The sequence below is a fragment of the Erythrolamprus reginae genome, chromosome 3, assembly GCF_031021105.1.
Source record: "Erythrolamprus reginae isolate rEryReg1 chromosome 3, rEryReg1.hap1, whole genome shotgun sequence".
Lineage (NCBI taxonomy): Eukaryota > Metazoa > Chordata > Lepidosauria > Squamata > Dipsadidae > Erythrolamprus > Erythrolamprus reginae.
Window position 1 is genome coordinate 131,182,228 of NC_091952.1, and position 14,105 is coordinate 131,196,332.

Here is a 14,105-nt window from a genome sequence, read left to right on the forward strand (position 1 = left end):
AAAACTGATTCACATACAGTATTTATTTTTCTTGCCTATCCCAAAGATACGTTTTTGACGTAAATTCTTATCTATATAAAACATCAATGAAACAACTTAAACAATATGGGAATAATAGCAATGTACTTAGAAGGGAAAACATGGTTAAAACATTAAGCTCTAAAGCATGCTGGCGAAGGGAAATAATGTAACAACTTTTTCAGAAGATGCCACTGGGAGGAGAAAAACATGAAACTGTACAGGTAGGAATGAGGATAAAGAACCACACATTTTGGCGGGAATGCAAGGAAATAAAATTAGGGGGGTAAACTAAGTAGGAGGGGAGGCTAATTCCAAGAATGGAAGTTGCTTTACAGCACTGCACAAATTAGAAAGTGAAGCAATCTGCTCAGTGACAACTTTCTTGGGATTTACAAAACTGCAGGACGAAAAAGAGGGAGGTATGCAGCAAGATTGACAGATCAGGTAAAATAGAAATAATTGAAACTCACCAAGTATACCTGTATGATAGCATATTTAAACAAAATGATATCCATTATGAATATATATGGTGTGCAAATATAACATCAATTATAAAAACTTGTACAATGTAATGTATTCCATTAAAGTTACATTGGAAAGAAACCGCATAATAACCAGAGGTCCTACTGAAAGTGATCACAATTCATAATAATCAGGAATTTTGGAATTTTAATGGGAACAAGCAATTCTTTATTGCACTTCTTGTCAATGGGAATGGCTGAAAAGGCAACCAAAGGTATTTCAATGGCTATCTTGATCTGTGAGCCACAATTTTTAACTGTTTCCTCTGATGGAATTCATGGTTTGTTCTTGGCTTTTAATTCCTGATTTAATCTGGGAGAACAAACCAGATTTCAAGTTTATATATCAAGCAGACTAACCATAGAAGAAGTCTGCTCAGCTGGTCCCCTTAACCATATATGTTAGGGGAGCAACATGGCAACAAGTTTGTTCAGGCATAACTTTCAAAAATGTGGCATATGAGTATAGCAATTCACTTTAAAATAGTTCATTGTAAGTAATATTTTTTTACAAAAAAATCTTAACATTTAATATAAAACAAAAGCCAGAAAAGCCAAAAGAGGAGAGAAAAAAGTACGAAGTAAACAGACTAGAATTTTAGAAGTACAGTATCACAAGTTTGGGTAAATCAAGCACAAATGCTCAAAATACTATTAATTTAGTTATGAAAAGAGATCAGGACAACAATCAAGTTAATTTATGATTATGTTAATGTATTGAGTAAAATCTCAGTATTTTTTATAAAAAAATCAACAATAGCAGTCAACACACCTTGAAACATAATTTGTAAAATTCTAGTCTTGTTAATAAGAAATCTATCTTTAAAGATAAATTTAAGAGAAAATCAAATATTAGATACCCATACTCTAAGATGTATTTTTCAAAACAAAATTATTTTAAACATCAAGGTGTGCTCCTACAACTTAATTTGCCATTTTTCTACTGAAGCAATTGTGTGCATTTTCTAATGCAAATTGCAGAGTATCCTAACAGTTGTTAAGACATGCAAAGCTATTCCATTATGCTTTGTAAGAAATATCATATTTAATACGGTAATATTTCATAGAATGATGACATGTTAGAGAGGGAATCAACCTTTTAGAATTTGTCTCATTTAGAATTAACTCAAATTTTGGGGGGTTTTAAACATTGCACCAAATAATGACAAATGATCTGACCTAATTGTCCAGGGTTTTTTTTTTTACAAACCAATTATCAATTTTAGCAATCAATTTTTGAGTGATACCCTGTCACTAAAATATTTTACAATAATTTTCTCTAAGTGTGTGTAAATTTAATATTGTTCTTCCCTTGAAATTCTAATTATTATATATCATTGTTCTGTCTAAAGTCTACATCCATTTAACTTGCTCACTTTCTGAGTCCTATTTCAAGTCAAACTGGTAAATAAGGCTGTACTAAAAGCTAAAAAACAGGGAATTTTCTTGAGGCTATTTTAATTGGAAATTAATCTCAGAAACAAAATTCCATGAGAGAAGGCTGGCTCCACTGGTATGGACATGTCCTTGAGAGCAGCACTTTCCATCATTGCCAAGACTGCTTAACAAGTAGAAGTCAATGGCCGGCAACTTTGCAGGCACCCAAAACAGAGATGGCAAGACACCGTCAAGCAAGGTATGTAAGCTGCGGGTCTGCACCCTGGAGATATAGCTGACCCTGCCAAATGATGCTCAATTATCCAAGAAGTGGACCTTGCAGCAATATGCTCGGAGGAGGGGGGGATTCTGTGTGATAGCCCATCTTTGCTCTCAATGTTCCCATCTTTCTTTTCTTTGCTTTTTGAATTTCTAGCTCTATTCTATCTAGATCTATCTGCTGCTCTTCTGATGGATGAGAAGACTTTCGGGGCATTTCTTAAGGCCATATCATAAGAAGACAGATTTGATTTACAGGCTCTTTGGTTCACAGCCCAGACATAGCTTTTCTGCCACGCTGATATTTTCTTTTATAAAGGAGCAGATGCAATATTCCAGAAACTTGCTGGCAACTAGAGACATTTAAAATTGATCTTTGCTAAAAGGAATGTAACATCAAAATAGTGTTTTATTTTATTAAAGGAAGTTATGCATTCATCCATCTATCTCAGTACTCTTTTTGCCCACACTGTACATTCCATTAGACTGGTTATGCTCTAGAGCCCTTCTATTAAATACTGTATCTTCTGGGACCAAAGAAATGTCATGGCCCCTGCACTCTGGAGAGAGCATTCCCCTAGAGATACAAAAAGCATCCTTTTTATATCTCCTAGGATTCTAAAAAGCAGTGAAGATCTGGCTTTGGTCTTAGGCCTGGTATTGATGTGATTGCAGGACCCCTCATTTAGCTTGATTTGTTATGCAGGCATTGTTTTGATCTGGGCTACCTGTGAAATGGAAAGTTTTTAACTTTAACAAAAAATTATTTGTATACCACCTAGAATCTAATGGAGAGGGCGGCTATAATGAATTTAAAATAACACTACCACTTAGTGAAAGAAAACAGTGGGTTTTTTAAAGGTTAATTCGGAAACACCAGAGACATTTGCCTGTAAGCTTGTGCCCCACATCACTCAATGTCATCCCAAGGACTGCATTAAATGAATGCTGCTAAATATAAACTGATCTGAACATGCCGTTATGCAAGAAATGGGTATTTAAAAAAAATAGTAATGTTAGATATTTAAGAGGAAAAACTTAATTTCATCTGAAAGTCTCTTATATGTGAATAGATCCCAAGCACTTCACAGCAATGTGTTATTTAAAATTAGGAAGAGAAAAGAAAGCATTCATTTCAGAATATCATGCAACTATAAAGCAAAATTCCAAGCACTGGACAAAGGCCCATTAAGTTGTACAGTTGAGTAATTTCTTTTCTGTATGGATGCCACTGTTCAGCGCCTAGAAGAATGGTGATGAAGTCCCTACTGGAATTGAATGTTCTATTCACAAGAGATTTTTTAAAATAGCCAGGCTGTGCATATTAACAACTGGAAGAGAGTGAAAAAGAAATTGAAGAACAAAAACATACCACATGTCTTGCAAGTAATGTATTTCGAGAGTCTTTTAAGACTGCTAATTTGTTTCTAAAGATAACATCACACTTAACCCGGAAACTGAGGGCAATCAATACTTGATTGTACTCCAACCTATCATTTTCTATTCTGTTCCTTTCAGGGAACTGAGCCACCTGACCTCACAGTTGGTGCCATTTTACTCTTTCGGTGACTGTAAGGAACATTTGTTGGAAAGCAACTGCATCTGAAGACATCTAGAATTCAGGTTTATTATCACGTATGTATGCTCTTCATCCATTTCTCACTTACTCCTTCCACTAACCAGAAACCTAAGCAGCAACGAAGCTTCCTGTTATGGCTGAAATATCTAGAAGGTGGTGGATCTCTGCATTCAGACAATGCTAAATTCATGGCCAACATCAGAGTGTCCTCAAAGTCCAATGGGTATTGATCCAACTGCGGGTTTATTATTTGAACCTACTTGCACTACACTTTGGGAGGTCATGGGCCTATCTGGATACCAGTTCCTACTACATGCTGTTCCTGTATCCACAGGCAGAGAGGCCAAGGGGGCCTGAGGAGCCACTTCAGGTGGAATAGAATGCAGAAGCTGGGGAGACTGCAGCAACAGTGTGGTCAGATGTCAGTCCTTGCGACGAAGGCACCCTAGCCTGCTTCTGGGCCTTAGCAAACTGCCTTTCTAAGGCCCTGAGCCTCCTTTCATCTTTTAATGCTACTGCAGAAGCATGTTTCTCAGTGGACTTTGAGGCCTCGTCCTTCACAGCCCTTAGAGGAGGTCTGGCTTTTGGCTGTGGTTTTTTTATGGCCAGAAGAAGAAGAGGCCTTCTGACCCTTATCAGACTTCCTAGACATGGTGAAAGCCCAACAAGCCCTGAAACACCCACTTAAATAGAGTCACAACACACCCTTAGGGCTGAAGGAGACAGGCAGGGACTCCTATACTGTGCCTGGGTGAGGAGACGATCAATTCTGTCCCATGGATCTCCAGGAACGGCACTCAACCTAGGAACTTTTAAATTACAGTGGCACACATCAGTAACAAGCTGTGAAATTACAACAAAAAATCAGCTTCTATAGAGAGAGCAAGTATGATGAGACTTCTAAGGCAGAAAAACGGCAACAAAATGGTGACCAGCAGATGCACAGCTGTAATGGTCTCTCAAAATGTCCACTGTCACTAACTGTAATGGAAATCTACCAGAACAGCCAAACAAAATGTCTGCCATGATGAAATCTGTCTAACAACAGGCAGTTCACAGCAAGCACAAAAACAAAATGGCCACTGCTGAAAATAAAATGGCTGCCGCTAGTCACGGAGGTGAAAACAAGTGTCTCTGGCACTCTTCGCTGCCTACCTCCACCGTCTGGAGCACAAGCCTTCAAAACGACCACGTGATCATCCAGCCAAAAAACATAGAGGACTTGTCACTGCCTACGGCTTCTCCACTTTGAGTATAGCCCCATGAGGCAGGGACTCCAGCTGCATCAGCTGTTTGGTGGTGGCAGTTCTCGCTGGTGTACCAGCTTACCTGCACACATGCCTACAGCAAGCAAATCATCCTTTTTCATCCAGGAAGAGTCTTGGCATAAGAACTTGCTTTTCCTTATTTGTAAAATTGGTAGGTGAGCTAAAAAGTTATGTCCCTCTGGCATTGCCGGAATTAGAAAAACTGAATCATCACAGCCGGTGGATCAGAGAGAGAGAGGGCATGTTTAATTCAAACAATTAATTCCATCCCCCATGATAACCAATGAGGTTAATCCATGTTTGGACTCTCCTTAGCAAGAGCACAGGAGAAGAACTGTTGGACCAACCTGAATGGTCTTCTCGATGCACTGGAAGGAGAGTCCAACATGGGAAATTCTCTAGTCCTATTGGTAGAGACTGAGTTTAAATTAACATATTAACAAGACATCGCCCCCTGACTGCCCCCATGAGACTGTTTGTTAGAAGCTCCCCGTAGGAAGTCCTCCCCCATGGATGGTGCGACAACAAGTGGCCCTCCACCACCCGTACAATAGTCGAGAGGGCTGCCACCTGTCTCTTTAGGGTATTGGGGGGCCAAACCTCATTCAAGCCCTGCCTGTAAGAACTGCAAGACTGGAATCACCGAAGCTTTCCTAGGATTGACCTGTTGGTTAGCACAGAAATCACAGAAGGCAGACCATGTCACCTAGTAAATTCTGGATGTAGACGGGTGACGGGAGACTTGCATGGTGGCAATGACTCTTTTGGGCAGCTGTTGGCCTCTTAATTTGTTCCTCTCAAGTGCCAGATGGCTAACTAGAGCCATTGGGGATCTGGGTGACATATGAGCCCCTGGCTGAGGGAAATGTCCTGGTCCGGAATCCTCCATGGGAGAGATACCGACAGTGCTACAAGGTCTGAAAACCACGGGCGGCGTGGCCAATGAGGTGCCACCAGTAACACTTCCGCCCGTTTCTCCAGTATTTTGTCCACCACTCTCTGGATGAGGCTCATTGGAGGGAAAGCATATAGCAGACCATGCAGCCAATGAGAAAACAGAGCGTTAACCTTTTCTGCTCCCAGTATTGGAAAGCGTGTATAAAATCTTGGGAGCTGGGCGTTGAGGTGGCTCATGAAAAGATCCATCAATGGGGTACCGAACCGATGATATGTTGAAACAGTTCCGAGTCCAACTGCCATTCCATTGGATCCAGGGAAGCCCTGCCCAGTCTGCTTGAATATTGCTGGTACCGGCAATATGCTCCGCTGTTAAGGATGCTAAGTGGGTTTCGGCCCAGTTGAAAAGTGATGTAGTCTCCAGCATCAGCTGGCGCGATTTTGTGCCCCCTTGATGGTTTAGGTGGGCCCTGGTTGCGACGTTGTCTGTCAATACTAACACATGTCTGCCCTGTATTAGCGGAATGAAAGTCTGTAGGGCAAGAAACACTGCCTTGAGCTCGAGGAAGTTGATATTGATTGGAGTTAAATGCTCTGTGGACCAAAGCCATTGAGCCATTTGGGATCCAATGTGTGCACTCCAGCCCGACAGGCTGGCGTCCGTCGTAAGAATAATGTGATTGTGGTTGCGAAAAGAGGACCCTTGAAGTAATGCTGGAGATGCCTACCACCTTAGCGAGTCTCTGACCACTCGAGGTAGACAGACCCATTTGTGTGAGTGACTCACCCTGGCCCTCTGGGCAGGAAGTAGAAACCACTGCAGGGTCTGCACATGCTACAAAAACCAACATTCACAAATGCTCTCGCACTTAAAATGGCGATTAGACCACCTACGGGGCTGTGCAGGCACCCCAATGTCCTCCGACCCCCTTTCGTGCCAGCCAGCTGAGCACAGGGCAGGGTTCCCACCAACTCTCTCAAAATGGCGGGTGCTGTAAAAAATGACGCAAAATGGTGCTCCGGCCTCCCGAGATCTGTCTCCGGGCAATGAAGCACCCATTAGCTTGGAAGCGGCACCGCCGCTTCTCTGGCCTCCGGAGCAGAAGTTATCGGCTCCTGATCTCTTTTATTCCAACCATGGCTGATGATGGTGGCCTCCTCCTCCATTCCGCCTCCTCCATTCCATGCATTCTTCGAGGAATCCCATTGATTCCTGAGCCTCCCAGTGGCTCGCAGCTGGGTTTGGCCTCGGAGGCCAGTGACCCAAGGCTGAGGCACTCCTCGTCAGGGCAATTCCCTCTGGGGGAAGAGACCTTATGAGGAGGAACAAAGGGGGCGGAGCCCGCGGAGGGCAGAGACCCCATCAAAGTCTTCTTGCCAGTATCTGCAAAACAAGAAAAAGAAGAAATAATTGATAAGGTCACAGTAAAAATTATTCAAAGAAAGCAAACTCATCAATCTCTACTCTTGGACTGAGTTTTTTAAAACTGAGCTCATGGGGCAGTCAGGGGGCGGTGCCTTGTTAATATGTTAATTTAAACTCAGTCTCTACCAATAGGACTAGAGAATTACCCATGTTGGACTCTCCTTCCAAGTGCAGTGGAGAACAAGTAATTTACAACTGAACATCTGCCTCACAAAAAGAAACTGAATATATACAGTGATACATTTCCATGTATAAAATAGGAAAAAAAATCCAGTGTCAGAATTATTATGAAGAATGAATACTTTAGAATACAGAATCACAATCATATGAATTTATTTTTAAATCATATTTTAATAAAATTAGAAACAAAATATGTCTAGCCACTCCCTACCCATTCAAACACAGCTGCAGTGAGGGTACCTTAAGGCAGCCCATCTGGGCTTCTTGCTTGGAGACTGTTTGGCATTCCTGCCATCTTGCTTCATCTTCCTTGAGAATTGGTTTCACAGGTGAATAGTATGAAGAGGTAAATGAAAGCTGTCTCTCAGAGAAGATAGACAATCAAGCACAATCCTTTGCTTCTGCAGCCACAATCCTAGACACTGAACTTGTTTTTAAAAATCCTATATGAAATTTGATTTTATCAGGATTGTGTTTGATCTTGGGGGGAGTGTGTGTGTGGCCAGCTGGTTATCACTCATGTCAGGGTCCCTTGTAGTGTTTTTGCTGACAGAGGCACTGCAGGGCAGTCCTTTGCTGTTTCCAGGGAAGCCCCACAGGCCAGATCTAAGCCCCCTCGGGCCAAATCCAGCATCTGGGCCTTGAATTTGACACCCATAATGTAGGGGTAATCACTATGCCATATACATTTACTGAGTTTGTCACAGAATACCACTGAAAGGAAAAGTCTACTTACTGGTACTCGGAAAGGTGATGTATTTGACGTATCTGTGGGATTGCTTGTTCCGGAGATACTCCGTCTTCGAGGAGATGTCTCTGGTGGAATCCCTGAGACAGGACAATGAAAATAAATAAGGGAGAAAATAGGTTTTTCCTTGAAAATAGAAACATCCTTCCCATTCCCTAAGCAAATCTTTTAATATAATGATTTTATTATATCAAATAATAAAATTATATATATATATATAGTGTTAGTGTAGTTAACAATGTAATATAAAACTACAAGAAAAGAAATTTAGGAAAATTATTTTAGAGATAAAACAATTCCAAAAATGTTGAACAACCTGGTTAGAAGTCTTTTATTTTATTCCATTCATTTTGCTCATTTGTAAAATAAAGAATGCTATTTGATTAAACAATATTATTATTATTATTATTATTATTATTATTATTATTATTATTATTATTAATTAGATTTGTATGCTGCCCCTCTCCAAGGACTCGGAGCGGCTTCCAACAAACAATACAGTCTACAAACGCAATATTAAAACAAAACAATTAAGAAACCCTTATTAAAAACAATCACACAACTCAAAAAACCATGCATAAAACGAGACAGCCGGAGGAATCAATTTCCCCATACCCAGTGACATAGGTGGGTTTTTAAGAGTTTGCGGCAGACAAGGAGGGTGAGGGCAGTCCTAATCTCCAGGGGGAGCCGATTCCAGAGGGCCGGGGCAGCCACAAAGAAGGCTCTTCCCCTGGGTCCCGCCAAACGACATTGTTTTGACGACGGAACCTGGAGAAGGCCGACTCAGTTGGACCTAATCGGTGGCTGGGATTCGTTCAGCAGAAGGCAGTCGCGAAGGTATTCTGGTCTGATGTCATGTAGGGCTTTATAGGTCATAACCAACAGTTTGAATTGTGACCGGAAACTGATCGGTAGCCAGTGCAGGCTGCGGAGTGTTGGTGTAACATGGGCAGATCGAGGGAAGCCCATGATTGTTCTCGCAGCCATGTTCTGCACGAGACCAATACCACTTGCCACATACCTCTCAGAGGCCAATAAGGACACACAGAGTTGGCATCCTCCAGATCCTGTCAGCCAAACAATGCAGGCTGATGGGGCTGTAGGGGAGGGCCTTCTCTGTTGCCATCCCGGCTCTATGGAATCAACTCCCCCCTGATATCCGTACTGCTCCCACCCTATTGGCTTCCGTAAGGCCACAAAGACCTGGCTTTTCTGACAGGCCTGGGGGCCATGAACCAACAACATCAATGGCCAAATTGGATGAATGTTTAGTATGCATGTTGGGTTAGCTTATTATGCTTATTAGGGTTTTAATTAATGTTTTATAACTTAGTTTTATATTTGACTTCTTTTTATTGTCCTGTATTTTATATTGTTGTAAGCCGCCCTGAGTCCTTCAGGATTGGGCAGCATATCAGTCAAATAAAAAAATAAAATAAAATAAAATAAATAAAGAGCCAGGGTGGGTCAGCAGGTAGAGTGCTGTACTGTAGGCCACTGAAGCTAACTGTAGATCTTGTAGGTCAGCGGTTCAAATCTCATCACTGGCTCAAGGTTGACTCAGCCTTCCATCCTTCCGAGATGGGTAAAATGAGGACCCGGATTGTGGGGATAATATGCTGGCTCTGTTAAAAAGTGCTATTGCTAACATGTTGTAAGCCACCCTGAGTCTAGGGAGAAGGGCGGCATAAAAATCAAATGAATGAATGAATGAATGAATGAATGAATGAATAAATAAATAAATAAATTTGATAAAATATAGATTTACTAGCTGATGATCTGGTGCTGCCTGGGTATTTTTTCATTCTAATCATCCCCACCTCGTGCACATATGTGTACAACCCCCTCTGATGGTCATTTAGAAAAAAAATTCTTAGTGAGCACCTAGAAACCAAGAGGAACTTAAGTGGCAAATTTCAAGTTTGTAAGCTTTATGATTCTGAAGATTTCATGGTTTCTAACCATTTTGTTGACTCTTCTGATAGTCTTTTGTTGACTATCCTGATGTTAGGATAGATTTCAAATAATGGGGGTAAGATAGCATGCAAAACTCACATATCTTTATTGCATAATACAATATCAACAGAAGTTACAGTTGTTAGTTCTTCATTCAGTAGTTAAAGAATTTAGTATAGTATTTCAGTATTTTAAAATAAAATAATAATTTACAATGTTATTGAACAACTGAGTAAAATATTATTTAATTAATAGTTCAGTATGTTTTGTATTTTACTCCTTTTACTCCTTTAAATTGAACTTTACTTCATTTTAACTTATTCTATGTAATTTGTTTAGAAATTAATATTTTATTTTTTCCTGAGCTATATATGCCAAGAGGGTTTTCTCCGTGTCGACATTCTCCCAAACTCCTCCATTTGCCATGGAGTGGTCTGATGCAAACAATTCAGATGTTTTCTCATCAAATTGAAAATCCTAAAAGAGGAAGTGACGGGCAGTTTCCTTGAAAGTTTTGTGGGTACTGCTTCAAGTTTCACCAAAATATAGCATTTAAAAACATGCTGCATGCAGATAGTCTTTGACTTACAACACTTCATTTAGTGATTGACACCGAAAAACGTGATGCATGACCACTTGCCACACTCATGACCATCGTATCATGCTTGGCAACTGACTCATATTTATGATGGTTGTTGTGTCCCGGGGTCACGTGATCAGGTTTTGCAACCTTATGACAAGCAAAGTCAATGGGGAAGCCAGATTCTTTTAACAACCGTGTTCCTAACTTCCTAACAGCAGTGATTGACTTAACAATTGGGGGAAGAAAGGTCATAAAATGGCCAAAACCCATTTAACAAATGTTTTATTTAGCAACAAAATGTTTAGGTTCAATTGTGCTCATAAATCAACTATGAATTCATCAAATGAATTTTTATTTTAAACAAATTTGATTACCAAATTTTTAAAAAGGAAACATATTTATATCTGGTGCCTTGTAAAACTTTGGCTAAAAATTCAAATCTGGTTTCAGCCATGCACTTTATAAAGTCAGAATGTCTTCCAGCTCAAAGAGTTTGAAGGCTCTTCTCAGCTATTTAGTTCTGCATTACTTTGAAGGAAGTTTTAATTCTTAATGCCTATGTGGTTGGATAGAGAACATAGTTTGGTTTCACTGTTTCAACCGATGCTCAACATGAATCACAAAAATAGCAAGGCTAGACTTCCATAAGGTCTGGGGTGGGCCATTTCCAGCTTCCTGGGAAAAATGGTGACTCCAAGTTCTCAGAGTTTTCACCACAAATGATGGAAGCATATATGTCCTTTTTGGGTAACATCGCATATATGCAAAAAAAGAGAAAAAAGAATGGAGCTTGTGTGATAGCCCAGTGTTGCTGCACACATACACATCCTTCGCATATGGCAATGCATCAGTTTTTCTGTTTCCTACAGCCACATCTGTGACCTTGAGCAAATTTCACAGGTAATCCCACCAGGGATCCACACCTCACAATCAATTCAATTTTTGACCAGTTATAAAATCTCATCTGGCAAAAATGCTTGTCTTGATTATTTCTGCTTAGGTACGCCTGCTTTAGCCCACCTTCCAGTTTTTGAATTCCGGCGTAACATTATTTTTCTGCCATCTTTACCCTCCACATCATAGGTTGTAGTCTGCAACTCATAACCATGGTGACAGCTGTTGGGAAAATGCCTGGCTTGCAAAGCTACAATTTCATGCTATCACCACTAAGGCTCAGCAAAGGCTTCTGGGATTTTGTTGTATTAATAGCTTATTTTCTAATTTGCTAGCTTCTTGAAGCAGGACTAGAAATTGAGATAAACTCAGGAACATCAGGCACAGGTGAAATCTTTTACTGTTGAGAAATTCACACCAAAGAACAGGTTAACATGGCAGGCACTGATTGAGGGGGAGAAAGGAGAACATCTGCTGGAAATGTAGGGACATCAGTGGTGCAAGTGGCATGGGAAGCAAGGAAAACCCTGGCAAGTTGCAGTGGGGTTTCAGAGAAGAAGGGAGCAGCAAGGAACTGAGAAGGTCCAGCAGAGTCACTGACAAAGCAGGGAAAGGCAGAAGAGCATAAGCAGTAGCTACCTAATTTATACACCCCCCTGTAAAATCATTTCAGGATCCTTCCAGATGTGTTTCTGGCCAAAACTGTGAACAACAAAATGTTCCAGGTTACATTACTGCTGAATCACAATCAATTAAAAATGAATGGGCAAAACTCCCAAAATACATTTATTTGTTTCAGGTTCAAAACAAAACATATTTTCTGTTCTCTTCACAGCCATACTTAAAAGCAGTAAAAACATCAGGACCAGTTAACCAAATAACTTTAAATGTTAAGAAATGCCTCAAAGAAAATGAATGATTTTAAAACTGTAATTTCTGAATATTCCCTTAAAGTCATGATCAACAGAGTTAATTTAATTTCTGAAAAAGGGGGCTCTAATAGAAATCATTTTGCCAACAGATTAATAAAACCTGAAGTTCATTCTTGTACTATTAATAAGATTGGAACAGATAGGTACAGCTCAAAACTATACATTTATTTTTAAGTAAATTCAGATGTTAAACAGCATTTACCCTACCAGATACTGTCAAAAGATTTACAAATTTGAGAAAAATAACATTGAAATAGTTAAACTATATATACAGTGGTACCTCTTCTTGTGAACTTAATTCGTTCCATGACCAGGTTTGTAAGTAGAAAAGTTCGTAAGAAGAAACAATTTTTCCCATAGAAATCACATATTACTCTTTGTTCTCAGACCATGACCCAACCTATCAAACTATCACTTTTACATAATCTTATTTCCCTATAGAAAATGAAATATATTATTATTCTATATAAATAGTTTACATAAACAAACTGGTACCTTTTCTGCATGAGTTACCCATTTTATATTTGATTTCAATAAACCAAAATAAATCAAGTCGCTATCCTAGCATCCGTTATGTCTGTTACAAACGGACATACTGAAAGATTAGAACACAGAACAAACTTGGAATAGACCTTGTGTCCGCATCACAAAGAACACTCCCACCAATAAGACTCCAAGGCTAGGAGTTCCTCAAAGTTCCAATTTATTAGAGATGCAATGTTGGCAACATCTGGGAAAATCTGAATCTGAAAGCTTCCAGGTTTTCTCCATCTAAATGAAAGTTCAAGTTCCTGCCCATCACCCACATATCTATCAAATGATCCAATCAGGCAACATCCAAAACTGCTTCCCCGTCACTTCCTCACAGCTGTTATTACCCCAAACCTGTTCAACCGCAATGTTGGGTTTGGTAGTTGCCCAGTAACATATCATAGCTCTGTCCTTAGATGTAGTTTTCAAACCTGGCTTAATTATTTTAAATCGTATTACTGTGTAAAAAAACCAACATATCCACGAGCTATGCTAAACATCTATTCCGGCGGACATTCTACAAACATCTGACTTTATTTATTTATTTATTTATTTATTTGTTTGTTTGTTTGTTTATTTATATATTAGATTTGTATGACTTACTTCTTTTCAAAGAGAAATAACTTGATTCATATATATTGTATATATTTGGCACGGAATAAAAAGCCCATTTTTCAAATAAAGCTTACAGTGAATAATAACCTCAGTATCCAATTGACCAAAGGCAATATATACATACAAGCCTTGATTTTTCTGAACAGCCATGCTACAGTGAGCTTTAGATGTAATGAATCAAATTTTAGTTTGGACTTCATTCCCAAACAATGGGCAAACAGCTTGGATAAGTAGTTAATATAATTTGCATCCAAATCAAGTTAACACAATTATGTATTAACTTGATTTAAATAAT

The 14,105-nt window shown here is 39.6% G+C and overlaps 1 protein-coding gene across 6 annotated transcripts in view; it reads right to left on the reverse strand.

The window, feature by feature from the left end:
- RASAL2 (RAS protein activator like 2) overlaps positions 1-14,105 on the reverse strand; it is a 271,051-nt gene that overhangs the window by 82,442 nt on the left and 174,504 nt on the right. For all 6 annotated transcript variants that reach the window (XR_011558627.1, XM_070746687.1, XM_070746688.1 and 3 more), the window contains one exon: positions 8,285-8,376. Coding sequence is in view for 5 of the 6 variants with exons in the window: in XM_070746687.1 (XP_070602788.1) it covers positions 8,285-8,376 (92 nt within the window). In the remaining variant the exon portion in view is untranslated. The remainder of the gene's footprint in view (positions 1-8,284; positions 8,377-14,105) is intronic.